The sequence below is a fragment of the Gavia stellata genome, chromosome 6 (assembly GCF_030936135.1).
Source record: "Gavia stellata isolate bGavSte3 chromosome 6, bGavSte3.hap2, whole genome shotgun sequence".
Taxonomy (NCBI): Eukaryota; Metazoa; Chordata; class Aves; order Gaviiformes; family Gaviidae; genus Gavia; species Gavia stellata.
In genome coordinates, this window is record NC_082599.1 from 49103780 (window position 1) to 49118945 (window position 15166).

Below are 15166 nucleotides of genomic sequence, written 5' to 3' on the forward strand. Positions count from 1 at the left end.
TCCTCCCGCAGAAATTGGAGGAAAACCCATTTCCGTTCCCACGTCAAAGTATTTACAATAGCGAATTTATAGCCCTAGCTGACATTCTTCTGCCTTAAAAGTGATGACCAAGTAAAAAGTTCCCCACACTTTCCGCACATATGCAAATATCTCCTAGACCTTGACCTTCAACAATGACTGTAACAAAGAAATGACAGTTTTTGAGATAGTCCATGTTAAAAAACTTCCCAAAAGGTTTGTTAGGAGGAGGGGCAACAGCCAAATTAACCAGAGAGGAGAGAGTCTGGTCCTCTGTCGTTTGCGCAAAGGCGGCCATGGCTTACAGCGGGCTGAGTTAATAACAAAGGCAAACAAATCAGGCTTGCAGCCTTCATTATTTCTCCATCATGTACGAAGGTCTAAGGAGACTTGATGTATTTATAAATACATAGTTCCTGGTTATCATCTCCACAGACCTACGAGGGATGCTGGGGGACCGTGTCAAGTCCCGGCTTCCCAGGTGGCTGATGTGTCTCACTCTTTCTATTTGTGCTGCTACCCAAAGAGCTCCCCAGGTGCAGAGGAAAGGCACTCAGAGCACTCTGCCCTCTTCCCCACCACATAGGCAGCTCCTCTCTTTGGAGGGGAAGACTTAGGAATCCACCGAGGGAAGAGGCAAAGGCCTTGTCCCTCTTGGGACACCGTTGCCTGACGCAACAAGTTAGACTCTCTTGAAGCAGGGGACTTGGAGCAAACAGCTCCTGGCCTCTTCTGGGGGACAGTGACTTTTCGTCTTTCTGATATGAAGAAGGAAAAGGCACGAACCCAACTCCAGTGGCATTTCCACCCGCAAGTCTATTTTTACGCCCCTGCTGGACATGGCGCAGATCTGCCCGTCATGACAAACCTGACAAGGTTCTGATACGGAGGCTCGCAGAAATGTGTCCCTAGGTTTGCTGCACATGCCCCAGCCCTGACTCACTTCCCGTGGTTACAAGAAGACAGAGACAACCTGGTAAGCCCAGAGCAAACACGTGGTATCACCAGCATGACACACACATTTACAGGCATCATTGTATTTCTCAATTAGGATTGCAACTAAAAAATTTCCAAGTGAAACAAGTGTGGGCATAGGAAAAAAGTCAGTACCTTAGAAATGATGATTCCTGACACATGCACCCGTGTCGACAGGTATCTCTCATCCTGACCACTGAGTAATCACTGACCCAAAATTTAGCACGTGTGGGTACCAGTGACCTGGTTGATTACATCGCACGAATGGAGATCAGCATCATCCAGAGGTGTAAAAAAAATGTTCTTTGAGAAATTCCATTTTACCAAATGTTAAAGCAATTGCCAACTTAGGCAGGGGGATGGGGATGTGTTGAACATGGACACTCTCAGTGAAAGCGGCTGCCTGTTCACCTGCAGCCTGTTGTATTCTCCCAAAATGACAGTTTGACCTACACACAGCAGGAATGGTGATCAAAACCCCATCCTGGTTAAGAGCTGAAAGGGAAGAACAGCAATCGTACAGTGAGTAACATGTCAGGAATGGGTAAGTGGGAATTACAGGCGTCAGATACAAATGACAAGTTAAACGGTGTGTGTGACTGACAGGGGAAGCTGAAGGAATTAATGAGAGGCTCCACAGCCTTACAGGCAGCGGGAGCTTAGGGCAGGCATGGGGCTATTTCAAGAGGCAGAGAAGAAAGTCAGGAACAACAGAGCACAAGTATCAGTTGCCTTCAGCATCTACTCCTGATTGCTGTTCTATTTCGGGACGGGTCCTCTTATGGAAAAGTACTGTTGCACAGGCACCTTCCACAGCCACCATGTTTACTTTCAGCCTTCCCTGAACTGAGAAAGCTCCGCAGCCGAAGGGTGTGAAGAGGAGGAGTGGCTGATAAGCCTCTGGCCCTGATTTCCACAATACTGACTCAGAGCGGACCAGCTCCCTCCGAGGCTGTCACTGCCACCACACCACCGCTGGTCTGCCAGGAAAGATGCGACTGGCGTGACTTTGCAAGTTGGCAGATCAGCAGGCGAGCACGAGTTAGCAGGTCCATGGCCGGAGGCAGCCCGGCGAGGCGCGAGGGATGGCAAGGTTCCGTGCCCCCGCCGGCAGCCATCACGCTTCCTTCTTCTCCGCTGGGAGCCGCGCCAGCCGGGGCGCAGCTGTGTGCAGCAGCACGAGGCCGCAGAGCATCACGGCGAGGCCGACCCACCACAGCGGTGTCCACGTCTCCCCGAAGAGAAGCTTGCCCAGGATGGCCTGAAGGAAAAGACAGAGACAAAGCTTTGCTGGGCCAAGCCGCCCCAGAGCCTCCTGCGCTGCCAGAGCTGCAGGGACTTCTGCTGGGAGAGCTGGTCCTGGAAAAATCCTGCCTGAGGAAACTCCTACTGGGACCACCAAGAGAAACGGCTGCTGCGGGTAATGCCGCTGATGACCTATGCTACCATCCAGCCTGGAAGCACAGCCAAATTGCAGTCCCAAAACGGGATTTTGGCAGACGCATGTGCTTTGCCAGCACCTCTTGGGAGCCAAATGTCCAGTTGACTGCATGACTCCGGTCGATAAAAAAAGGGGCCCCACTGACTTGAGTTTTGGACACTACCATGAGCTGGCTGCGAGCTGCTGGAGCACAGAAACAAGGTAGACAGCTGCTGAGAAAAGCAAGCAGGAAAAACATGCAGGTCAAAAATGCTCTTGCTGTCAGTAGAGGCAGTGTGTCTTCACACCCAGCTAGGGTGGCTTTGGCTTGTCACGGGTGAGGTGTTGCAAAGGAAAAGCAAAGCAAAGCAAAGCTCCCAGCTCCGGCTCTCACTGGCAATTAGAAAAGTTCAGTAAGCTGTACAGCTGCCGCAAGGCACTGCACGGGGCAGCAGCACCCTTCCTCCTGCACCACACAGAGAAACCCTACAGCCTCTGCCATGAACAACCGGCAGAGCAGCTGAGGCCCGATACAATCATTTCACAACTGCCTGTAACTCTCCCTTCGCAGCCAGCGATGCCGGTCACACTGGGAGGCGAGCTACGACCATCACGTCCAGTGTGACCGTTCCCGTATTGCTGTGCTCCTCCAGGCTTCAGTGCCCAGGGGAGGGATCTACCCACCGAAGAGATGAAGTTGGAGGCTGTCATCGTCACAGAGGCAGCGGCCGAGGAGGAGGAGAGTCGCAGGGCTTTTGCAAAGACCGTCCACATCACCGCATTGCACGCCAACACCAAGCCAACACAGCCGACGCGAAGCAGCACAGGGAGCTGTAGGACGAAAGGGAAACCCCATGTATTTTCACTGACTGCTCATTCACCCTCACTATTTGACAGGCACTTTGGAGCAAAACCTAACAGTGTGGGCTGATATTACATGAAGATTAATATGTTAAATTGCAGAAGGAAACACGTGAGGAAACAGCCCTGGATGGACCATGACCCTGGCACGTCCTGCTGTGAGTCCAGACTCAGACCACAAGCTGGGAAGTGCCAGGACAGTGGACAGCAGCTGCCATGCCAGAAGCCAAACTCCAGAAAGCTCTCAAGCTCTTGACATGGTGCACATGCAATCCAGTGAAATGCCCTTCATTCATCACTAGATTTATGGAAAAGGGTAGAATTCAGCCCTGCCAGAGAGGAACGCCAAAACCGTACGTGCTGGCGCTGCGTGCGGTCCAGGATCCGTCAGTTGTGAATTTGGGCTGAGACCAGCGTGGTCCCAAACCCCTGGTCCTCACCACCTCCCATGACCTGGCCTGCCTTAGTGCTGCAGTGAGGGCAGAGCAGGGTCCTCTCGGAGGAAAGAGTGAGCTGAGGGGCTTTGTGCCTTGTTTTGCACACTCGCTGGAAAGCAGGTTTACTGAGAGCTCTCTGCTCCAGCATTTAGTGGCAACAAAGCCACCTCTGAATTCAAGGGCCTTCAAGGCCAGCTAGGTTCTCAAGAAAGATCTCCCTCCTCAGACAACCGGACAAGACATGTAACAGCCTCAGCCTGAAAAAAGGGCAGAGTTTTGCCTAAAAAGCCTTCACCATTCACAGTCTTCCCCCACAACCATATTTTAGCTGCTGCAGCCATCTCCCTAGCCCCTGGGTGTCCTGTACTTGACACGAAGACACCAAGGGAGGAAACCACAGGCAGAACGACTCTCACAAACGCTCAGGGAGCACACAAGGACAAGGCTTTGTCTAAGCCCATAGTGATCATGCCTTCAGGGGCCATCACCTCTCTCAGTCCGTGGTGGGCTCCATCTCGAAGCAGACAGAAATACAGGTATGAAGCCACCAACAAACACGGTTGAGAGGTGGCACCCGCCCCGCGGGAGCGGCTGCACTGCAGCCCCCCCCCAGTCGTCCAAATCAATGGGGGTCCCAACCGCGCTCTGCTCCCACTCAGAAGAAATTACTAACTGCAAGCTAGGGGAGGCCACGGGGATTTCTGAAGCAAGTTATGTAGCAAGTGCAAAGCTAAAAGGGAAGGGCCGTAAAGCAAATCCCTGGTCGTTGGCTGGCACAAGCTCTCCGAGGCTAACCCCATCCCAGAGAGGGACGGTTCAGGTATTCAGCCTCGTTTTGTCCCACTTGTGGCAAAAGTCTCCAACTTTATCAGGGCAATGGTAAATGATCCAAAACAATTACCACCAGTGAAGCACTTCGCTTTCCCACCACTGCCATAGAAAACTCTGCAGAGAGGGATAAGAGGGACAACCATGCCCAGCTGCCACTGGCCTTCTACAGAAGAAACCTGCTGCCATGTTACGGCTCACTGTGGGATGAGGTTTGCCTCCCAGCTTCACCCTCTGCCTGTGTGACCAGACGGTTTTACCTTGCTCAGGGCAGCTGTGTACATCTACATACACCTCCAGTGGGTTGGCTAGTGGGCTGGCAGACTTGGGAGTAAAGAGATGAGAGGGGAGAACAATTCTCTGTGTTTCAGCTAAATTCAGTATAATTCCCGATCAGACAGAGCCTACTGAGGTACTCTGCTGGGAAAAAGGGCCTTAAACAAAGGAGATCTTGTTACTGTCTTTAGCCACCTGCCGGAGGGTGTAGAGAGGATGGAGTCCAGGATCTTCTCCAAGGTGCCTTGGGATATGACAAGAGGCAGCAAATAAAGATTAGAACAAGTGAAGTGTTGATCTGATACAAGGCAAAACAAAGGTGATCAAACACTGGAACAGAGGTCAGGGTCTCTCCAACCTTGGCGATACTAAAAACTTGACTGGAGAAGGTCATGAGCAACCTGCTGCAGAGCAGGGGTTGGACTAGAGACCTCCCGGAGGTCCTGCCTGACTTGAATTAGTCTGTGAGTCTATCAGCGGTGGAGCAAAGCTGGTTCCCACCATCACAGCAGCTATGCTGTCTTCAAAAGTGACCCTGAACCCATGGGCTCTTCTTCTGATCTTCTTGTATTGCAGAGCCAGGGAAATCAGCTGCAGTGTGCTCGGGAGGTGGCATATGCCCACCAGGAAGGTTTTCCAGAGAGATGTCGAGTCCCTCTGCATCATGGGCAGAGGAGTGGTCATTTCAATGGCACACAGGCAGAGAGATAGGAACATCCCCAGGTGTTCCCCACAAGGAAGGAGGGAGGTATAAATTCCTCCCCTGTCAAGGGCTCAGCTGAGCCAGCCCAGTGAGTCAAGAATTACTGTTCTGATTACTTTTCTAAGGGGAGATTAATTTCAGTGTACATTTCAGATAATCCAGAATCACTCCTGAAGTGGCAGAAGTAATTTTAGATGAAGTTTGGCAGGGGAGAGGGGAAAGTAAAGGAAAACTTTTCTTCAAGTGAAATGACCCCTCCTGGTCAGGCCGCTCTCAGGCTGGGCCATCACAACACATCCTTCTGGCCAGGAAATCCATCTTTGTGCTACCATCGAGTATCCTGCTACCCTACGTCATAACCTCTTAGAAGCGTCAATACAATTCTAACATTTACTGCTGCTTTACACGCTGCACAAGTGATGGCTGCTCTCTTAAGACTTATTTACAGATTTCTGTAGTTCTTCCTCAAACACGAAACTCCTTGAATTTCTGTCACCTTGTGGCTGCTCTGCAGAAATGCCTTTGTAGCAAGCATGCAGGATTCAAACAGCAAGCCCTCTGAAACACTCAAGTGTCTACGGTCCTCCACAATTTAAGCTACTAGGAAGACTATGGCATTTACTTAGAACTCAGTTAGTTTTACAGCTAAACTGATTAATTGAGTTCATAACTATCACCTAGAATGGACCTGAAAGAAGTAACTGAAGGAACCAATTTGTCCTGAAAAAAGAAACACAATCACATAATCACAGCATGGCTGAGGCTGGAAGGGACCTTTGGAGATCACCTGGTCCAATCCCCCTGCTCCTACTGCAGCTTGCCCAGGACCGTGTCTAGATGGTTTCTGAGTATCTCCAAGGATGGAGACTCCACCACCTCACTGGGCAACCTGTGCCAGTGCTCAGCCACCCCCACAGTGAAAAAGTGTTTCCTGATGTTCAGGGTGAACCTCCTGTGTGCCAGTTTGCGCCCATCACCAGAGGTCCTGCCACTGGGAACCACTGGGAAGAGCCTGGCTCCGTCCTCTGTGTGCCCTCCCTTCAGGTATTTGCATACACTGATGAGATCCCCCCTGAGCCTTCTCTTCTCCGGGCTGAACAGTCCCAGCTCTCAGCCTCTCTTCATAGGAGAGATGGTCTGGTCCCTTCATCGTCTTCGTGGCCCTTTGCTGGACTCTCTCCCGTAGCTCCACCTCTTTTTTGTACTGGGGAGCCCATAACTGGACCCAGTACTCCAGGTGTGGCCTCACCAGTGCTGAGTAGAGGGGAAGGATCACCTCCCTTGACCTGCTGGCAACACTCCACCTCAACGACGCGACACTGTCATAGCACTTTAAAAAACCCCTCCAACAAATGGGCAATATTTCTGTAAATTTCAAAGGAGAAAAATAGTTAGAAAAGATGCTGTCAATATTTTCAGCAGTTCGACGCTCTGCTTTGCTGTCAGTGCAGAGCACAATCTTTTTTTGGGGGGATGAGGAACAGTATCAAGATTTAAAATTTTTTATTCTCTTTCCTGCCATCCTTTCTGATATACTGGAAAGGATCAAGAGGATTGGTGAGTACAGAGCTTTGCCTTTTTTAACTGTGCTTAATAATCACACAAGCTGATTTTCTTTTGTCCCGATGCAAGGCTGGGGTTTTTTCAGATCTAGTTTCTTTTGTGGGTTCTCCTTTGGATTTCAAGTCCAAATGTACATTTGCCATACGAGTAACAACCCCTACTCCATGCCTAAAGGGGTCTCTCCAGTGTGTTTTTATGATAGGCGTACGCCGTCTCCCTCAGCATCTCCCCGTTCGCACTTGCCTGCGCGAGAGTTCGCCTCTGTAGGTACGGACACTGTACGCTGGAGGCGAAAGGCCGTCCCACCTCACCTTAAGGACAAGGAGGTCTGAGAAACAAAACCGAGATAAAGATCATCCCTTAGGAACACTCAGGGAGAGCTCACCAGATGAGCACACGGGCTGAGCGGCACAATGGAAATCAACTGCTCCACCTCCCCGCCCTTGTCACGAGTGAACAGAAATAGAACACGGGAGGGAGAAGGGCAACACTATTAGCAAGGCAGAGGGCTGAGAACAAGTGTTTGATACTCAAGTGTACCAACATCCTGCTTTTAAAGTAGAACTGATGTAAAACCACTGCAAACGGGCTTTCAGAGTCGGGTTTGGTGTCAGGCACTCCCATACCACGCTTGGCTGCTTCTCTCGCAGGCACCCGCAGAGCTGCTTCAGCCTGCTCGCTGCCTACCGACACTGCCGCCATGCATTAGCCAGCCCTCGGCAGCTACCGGGCCGGGCTCTCTCCAGGTGAGTCACGCTCGGTCCCCGACACCGCCCCGGCTGCCCAGCAAACCCCTCCGGAGGCAAGCGCGGGGCACCCCCGGACGAGCACCAGGAAGAACCGGCGTGCCTCCTCCCCGCGACAGACGCACTAAGCAGCCCGGCTGAATACGCGCCTGCCGGGGGAGGCCACACGCAGAACGCGCGCTGACCGCTAACTCGGGGAAGTCGCTTCCCTGCACCGAGTTCCTCCCTCCTTACCCAGCCGCCGGCCGCCTCCCCGCCCGGCCCCAGCGCCAGCTTCGCCGCCGCGGCCGCCGCCGCCCCCAGCAGCCCTGCGGCCGCCGCGGCCGCCCCGCCGCCCGCCCGCATGCCGGGCCGGCCGCCCCTCCGAGCCCGCCGCCGCAGCCGCCTTCCGGGGCGCGCCCCGCCGCAGCACCGCCCCTGCCCGCGGGAGGGGGGGGCTGCTGGGCGGGGGAGCGGCCGGGGTGGGGCGGCGTGGCTGGAGGGGGAAGCGGGGGGAAGGAAAACGCACGTGGGCAACGCTCTTTTATATACAAAGGCTTTATTTAAAAAAATGAAGGATGGCGTATGAGAACAGCGCAAGTCCTACTGCAGACATACGAGACGGAGAAAGGCTGAGGAGTAAGCCGCGTGCAGCCGGAGGGGCAGAACACCCTGCCCGCATGCACACAGTCCAGAAACAGTCACACACCACAGACAGGTCCTCTGAGGAACATTTGTAACCCCAGAACATGGCAGTAACAAATAAAGCCCACAGGCGACAACAGCTTTCTGCTCCAAGACAAACACCTCCAGAGTGCTAGCAATCCATTAGTGACTTCTGAGCTCTATTATTATTTGCATACAGAAAAAAAAAACAACCCTCCCCAATTTAAGGCCAGTTTTTTCACTTCTATACTCCCCCTCACTGTGAAGTGGAAACAAATCTGCAGGATTAGGCAACTTTAAAATTCCTAGATAAGCTGGGGGAAATTTTTCTTCCCCTCAGCCAACTAGTGAAGAAACTCAGGAGGTGTCCTGCCTGCCCTTCACCTGACACACATCATCTCTTCATTCACTTTTGCCCCATTGCTTGTGGGCAAAAGTAGTATTGTACGAAGTAGCCAAAAATAGAATGATGGTATTACTGACAGTTAAAAAAAAGGCTAAACACACAATTGTTCAATACTGGTATATAAATCAATGTATTGTGTTCCACTAATAAAAATTTCAGTTATTTGCAACACATATTAAATGCGATTAAATGAACTTATGCTATACTCCTAAAATTTTCTGTGTGTTTTCAGATCTTGTGTCGTAACATTTCTAACTTCCCTTTGATAAGGCAATGGTTGCAAAATACTTCAAAAGAATTTCCTAAAATGCTAATAGAGAAGTCTGCTGTAAGTTCATACCGGAGAAAAATGTTTAAAAAGCATTTTAATTTCAAATAGAGAAAGAAAAGAATACAAAGCTAAAAGATATTTATAGTACTATTTACAAGTCTATTACTAAATTCACATTTGTGCTTTATTGAACAAACTTCAATATGAAAACTATTTTTAATCAACCCCTAAGTATTAATAGTTAATAAATTTGACAAATTAATTTTAACCCAGTAAAAACACCCTATGTTTAGCTAAAAAAAAAATAAAATCACAAAGAAATTGTGCTTTATAAAATTTGGCTCTGCTGGAAAACAGCATTTCAGAAGAGGTAGGAACCTAAATAAAAGCACAAAAGGCAACAAAAATCCAGGTGTGTTCCCAGTGAGAAAGCTTTTCCTTAACAAGGTGCAAAAGCTTCAGGGAAGTATCTTCCAGCACCTACACAAAAATCAGTTTTGAAAAATTATAGGAAGGTGTTAATATGTCATTGAAAGCTGCCCACTTAGCTGGAATAACATTCTTCACTAAAAGTTATCACCAGCAAAAAATCCAGGAACTGAACTACTTGTTTATTCTGGGACAACAGCAAAAGTCAAGTCTGACAACTGGCTTTTTCTTATTCTGTACATTTTAAAAATACGGCTCTGCAGTTTTATCTGTGTCGTTATAGCTGATCATAATGTCTACATGTGTCACATTTTTTTGATTCTTTCAAAAAAGCATTTTCAACTCGTAGTTTTTCAGTCTCCTGTAAAACAGAAAAAACATGGGTGTATTAAGGAAATTATACTCACTTCTTTCATATTTCTAAAGAAGTGGTAACTACACTTGTTCAAGTGTTTTATACACTATGTACTTGAGGAAATAAAATGGGGTGATTCTTGTCTGGAGCCTGTGAGGAGACAGACCAGCCATGACCTACACAACTGTATAAAGTCAGAGGTATCTATTACTTTCCAACAGAAGAGCAAGAATTTTAGTTTTCATTCTCAAAGCTTAGCTCTCTTCTATGTCAGGCCATTACTTCCTCTGTATTCTACTTTGCAACTTACCTCAGTAAGTTTAGTGTAATCTTTCTTCAGTTTCACAAGATACTGAATCTTCTGGTTTAGGTTTTGATGACCAAGTAATTTCCCATTCTCCTCAGCAAGAGAATCAACTTGCTTCCTCAGCAAGTCCATTTCCTGTAATTAATAAATACATTGTGTACCTCTTAACTGTAGCCCCTCCTTCTCTTTTCAGAAGAAGTAGCCTCCTTAGAACTACTAACATGTTAACATTTAAGGTTGCAGTAACATATGATGCAAGAGTTGGTTCATTCAGGAAATACCCATTTGTCTTACGTCTCCTTAGGTACCACATTAGATCCCTCTAAAGGGCAAAAGCACCATTTAATTTGTATTACAAATTGCAACAGTGATTTCCGTACCCAGAGTTCCACTAGTGCAGGAAACAGCATTACAAATATAACTCAACTGCAAGACAAAACATTTTCAGAGGCAGTCTTAGATCACTAGTTAATTCAGAGTATTGTCCAATTAGCAACAGCTCTCTCTCTGCTGAATAAGATTCTACTGTAAAGATAACAAAAAAATTATACACATAGAACCTTTCCAATTCTGTCTCTCTCTTCATATGTTTCCTCCAGTTTTGATCTAATTTCTTCTTTTTCATGAAATGCTTTCAGCTCCAAAGCTCTTGTTCGTTCCATCTCCAGAGTCATTTCAAGACAGGTATTCTCTTTGATTTTGAGGGTATTTTTGGTCTCTTCTAATCTGCCAATATAAAAGCATCATATAATATTAAAAAAACAACAAAAATGGCATACAACTGAATTAGTAAAGTCATCCTTGGACATGTAGGCAGCCTCTTCTAAAAATACCCTTCTAGGACAATTTATTTTCCCTAGAACTCAGTGCTAACAGAAGTAAAAAAAAAAAAAAAATACATTCTGCTTCACAGCGCTTGAGTTTGATACAATCTCCTAACTAGTCGGTGTTTTGGAGTTGCTCTTCTTTTTGGGAAGTATGCTGTTTCCATACAAGTCCACTCATTAAACAAAACAGAAGCTTTACCTACAAGAACGCTAAGAATTCATCTAAGGCATGTAAATTTGCCAGATGAACTCCGCTGCTCTTCAGGTTTGCCCTAAATTGCTTGTTTGTATATGGCTTTTTCCCCAATAGCCTTGTTACTCAGAAACATCTCTGAACAACTCAGAGATGGTCTGAGCTTGTTTGGCTTGGTAACAGAAGGACCACCACTTTGGATAGACGTCTTGTCTGCTGAAAATGTTTTAATTTTGTCAGGCTCACAGAATATTAAACCATGCCATCAGACTTAGTAGCCTGTCTACTGATTATATGAACATTAGTAATTTTGCATGTCTATCCAAATATTGCATAAATTAAAATATTTTTGTCATCAGTTTTGATTCACTGAAGCCTGTTGTTTAAGACCTACTGTATGAAAACAGTATTCACTTGCTGCATATTTCAAGACATTTTCTTGATGACAAAAGAATCTTTTTCCTCTTTGTACATTATTTGTTTGTATGAGACTGTAACACTGCTATAAAGCCTATTTCAAAGACCAGATAGGTATGAAAACTCAATGCATTGAATAGCAAAAGAACCCCTAATTAAGACTAGGGCTTCTGGAAAATTTAGTATGAATTACTTTTGAAATGACCATGTTCATAAAAATTACCTTCATCCTTCTAAGTTACTTACATAGAAAGCATTCCATTAAATGTAAATAACTCAAATATTAGGAGATTCAGCCACTATGAATCCTGAAGCAATACAGATTAGGAAAAGAGTAACAGGCAACATTTTCAAACTAATTTTTATCTACTAATTTGGTATTTTATTTCTTGACTACTACCCATCCAAGGTGCGAAACACTTGAGTTGCTAGGACTATTTACACAATAGTGCAAACACAATCTAGGAATCCTCTAATAATAAACAACTTTCATTATTCAAGCTGAAGCGCAAAAAATAAATAGCATAAAAGAGCAAAGAATGAGATTAAGTTTAAAATAATAAAATATTTATGATATTAATAAAGAAACAAACGGTATTTCAATTTCATTTGAAAAGGAATGTGCTTAGAATTCACTGCATATAAAAGAATTCAAAACCCTATAGAAAATTTTAAACAATTCAAAACATCCCTTCCAATTTAAGTTTTTCTATAGTTCCACCTATTTCAGAGTATTTTCTTGATATAATGTCACCCTTTTAGAAAATGTAGTAATAGGTGCTACTACCACCTACTGATGGGAAAGAGTAAGAACTCAATGTATCTTGCAGAAGTGTAAACAACATTTCCAAACTACATCTTTTATAGTTCCACATCTTGGACTTCTATTGCTTAAATAATACCTTTCTGGTATTAATGAGTTTAATACAAGTCTTCAGTTCAACAAACAATATTTAAACTTACTCTGCTTTCATTTTCAGCATCTCCTCCATTGCTTTATTCTGTAATGTTCAAAAATATTAGTTACATTCTTGATGTTTAATATACATATATATATAAAAAATTATTTGTCACTTAACTGATGCTACATATCTCATTCCAGATCCTACCAAAATCATCCTACTGCCCAGTAACTCACATCTCCAATATTCACTATAAGTTCATCTCTTTGGTATATGCACGTATTTCCAATTTCATGCCAGCACAAATGACCCACAGCAATACCTCTGCCCATTCACACACAGCAGAGCTCTAACAGGGGGTTCTTCTGTCTGGGAGATCCATAGCAACCTCTGCTGGGACATTAACTTCCCTTTGGCAGAGCCTTGACATTAGCAAGTGACACAACTTTCACTTTTCAACTCTGTGGAGATGAGTCAGATTTAGTGATCTGAATCTGTTTTTGCTTATTGTGCAATCTGACACCCAGTTCATTGGTGTTAGACCAAGATAGAAACCTGAAGAGTTAAGTATCAGGCTCTGTGTCTGTTAGAATTCACTAGAAATCAGTGTTCGATTCACTGCTATGAAATAAAAGCCAACACGTTAATACTTCACAGCAGGGAAACAGCAGCTGACATGAGAAGGGTAATATATACCTTGGCGAGTCGTTCTTCAGCAATCTCCTCCTCTTTCTCTTTGAGGTACTGAACGTCAGGATGTTTCTGATCACTAGGAAATCCAAGAATGAGGAAAGTTTCTCACAAACAGAGGAAACCAGTTGTAAAAACAACATCTTATCCAGATTAAACCAGTGAATGTGTATAGCTGTCTTGATGCATGTTCATACTCAGAATACTGAACATCATGAACAACTCTGGAAGGGTTTAAACTTTTATATTCCAAGAACATCACATGTTTCTTTGTTAGAGTATAGAGAAACGAATGTTTTAATGAAAACAATTAAAAACTTAATAACTATGCAACTGTATGTTAGACAGCTTCAGGATTGAAGTAAATGTTTTATTAGTTCATGATGTTCATGTGCATATAGACTGCAGAAAGCAACTCCTTCCTACAAGATCGTTGCTCAGTGGTCTTTCAAAGTTAAGAAGGTAAAAGACTTTTGTATTCAGAAGACTTGGAAACCTTTTATTTTGTTAGTTTTTAATAAACATGACATTGGATGGAAGTAAGGAAACACCATAAAATTAAAATAACTCCCAGAGCAACACACCGTCGGGACCACTTCATTCTTGTAGCGTGCCATAAGGGAAGAACTTAATTGATTAACAGTTATTGTAATTTGATGCAATTATAATAAGAAATAGCTATTTTCAAGAACTTAAAAACTTTGTCAACATACCTAGCTAGGGTGATTATTTTTCCTATCTAGTATAAACAGCCTCAGTCTGAGAGTAAGTGTGTGTATGTATGGGTGGGTTTTTTGGGTTCATGTTAATTAAATGCCAGCTTAAAAAGTCTAACAACTTCTGAGAACTAAAATAAAAAAATATTTATTTTACTTTTTAAATTATGGTACCACCCACTTCCAAAATCCACCTAAATTCACTCAGCTTATAAACGGTTGGACAAAACTGCAACACACTTTGTTTGCTTATTCTCAGTGGACACTTACACGAACTTTAAAACCTCCAAGTTTAGAATCATTGGTTATGCTTGAGCCTTTCAAATTCTAGTACTGGTCAGCCTGTACCAGCTCCAAAGTAGTGAACTGAGCCTGCTCCAGCTTAGCATTACAGAGGTTAAGGTTGACCTTTTCTCTACAGCTTGCTCTTTCCTGCCCTAACACTAAACACCAAAACAGAGCAGGCACTTAGTCTCATCTTGTATTCTGAAACATCCTCCAATGCTGTGCAAGATCCTTACATCTCATTACTTTGTCATGTATGACACATGATAAAATACTCTTGCTCTCTAGCACTGGGCCACACAAAGGGTAACTACTACCTGCTGCTATCAGCTGCTCCCATAATGTATGAGGCATGTGTCTGTTGTGAATATCCCCACCTGAGACATCTAAACCTGATTTTTCAGAGAGCATGCAATATACTATTAGCCTTCGGTCTGTTCAGACCACAACTCCTATCAACTAACAGCAGCTGGGAATTGTTAATGCTTATCCAAATTATATCCCAAGGTCCCAAGTCAGGAATCCAGCAAATGAGGAACACAAAAGTAATGCTTTTCTGTGAGAATTAGGTCTAAGTAACCTAGTCCATAAACTGTGTGAAAAACAAAGCCACAGAATCCAGTTTTCCCTGGCAAGGTAACCACTTCTTGTTTTTCTGTGATTCCCATTTCAATTCACAACACACTTTCAAATGTCTGTTGCAAACGAAGCAGAAGGCCCTAGAGACAACATCATCATTCAATATCCCATCTGATCTGTCCCACCTTGTGCACAGAATGTTTTCCACAAATTAATCCCTTCATAATTGAAGATTACTGTATAATACATATAAAACAAGGACAAATTGGAGTTGCAGACACCTGCAATTACGGCATCTTCTAATCGGAATACTTAAC

At 45.2% G+C, this 15166-nt stretch overlaps 2 protein-coding genes across 2 annotated transcripts in view; both read right to left on the reverse strand.

Moving 5' to 3' along the window:
- Positions 1-1695: 1695 nt before the first annotated feature.
- TMEM42 (transmembrane protein 42) lies at positions 1696-8172 on the reverse strand. Its single transcript, XM_059819079.1, has 3 exons — positions 8062-8172; positions 3098-3244; positions 1696-2254 (listed from the first exon to the last, which is right to left on the reverse strand). The coding sequence occupies exons 1-3, from the start codon at positions 8170-8172 to the stop codon at positions 2111-2113; spliced, it is 402 nt and encodes a 133-aa protein (XP_059675062.1). The 3' UTR covers positions 1696-2110.
- A 1241-nt stretch (positions 8173-9413) lies between these two features.
- Positions 9414-15166, reverse strand: part of KIF15 (kinesin family member 15) — a 36298-nt gene continuing 30545 nt past the window's right edge. Inside the window, exons 31-35 of the mRNA XM_059818497.1 lie at positions 13276-13348; positions 12641-12678; positions 10801-10966; positions 10244-10375; positions 9414-9939 (exon numbers count right to left, since the gene is read on the reverse strand). Of these exons, the coding sequence (XP_059674480.1) occupies positions 9856-9939; positions 10244-10375; positions 10801-10966; positions 12641-12678; positions 13276-13348 (493 nt within the window). The 3' untranslated portion in view covers positions 9414-9855. The remainder of the gene's footprint in view (positions 9940-10243; positions 10376-10800; positions 10967-12640; positions 12679-13275; positions 13349-15166) is intronic.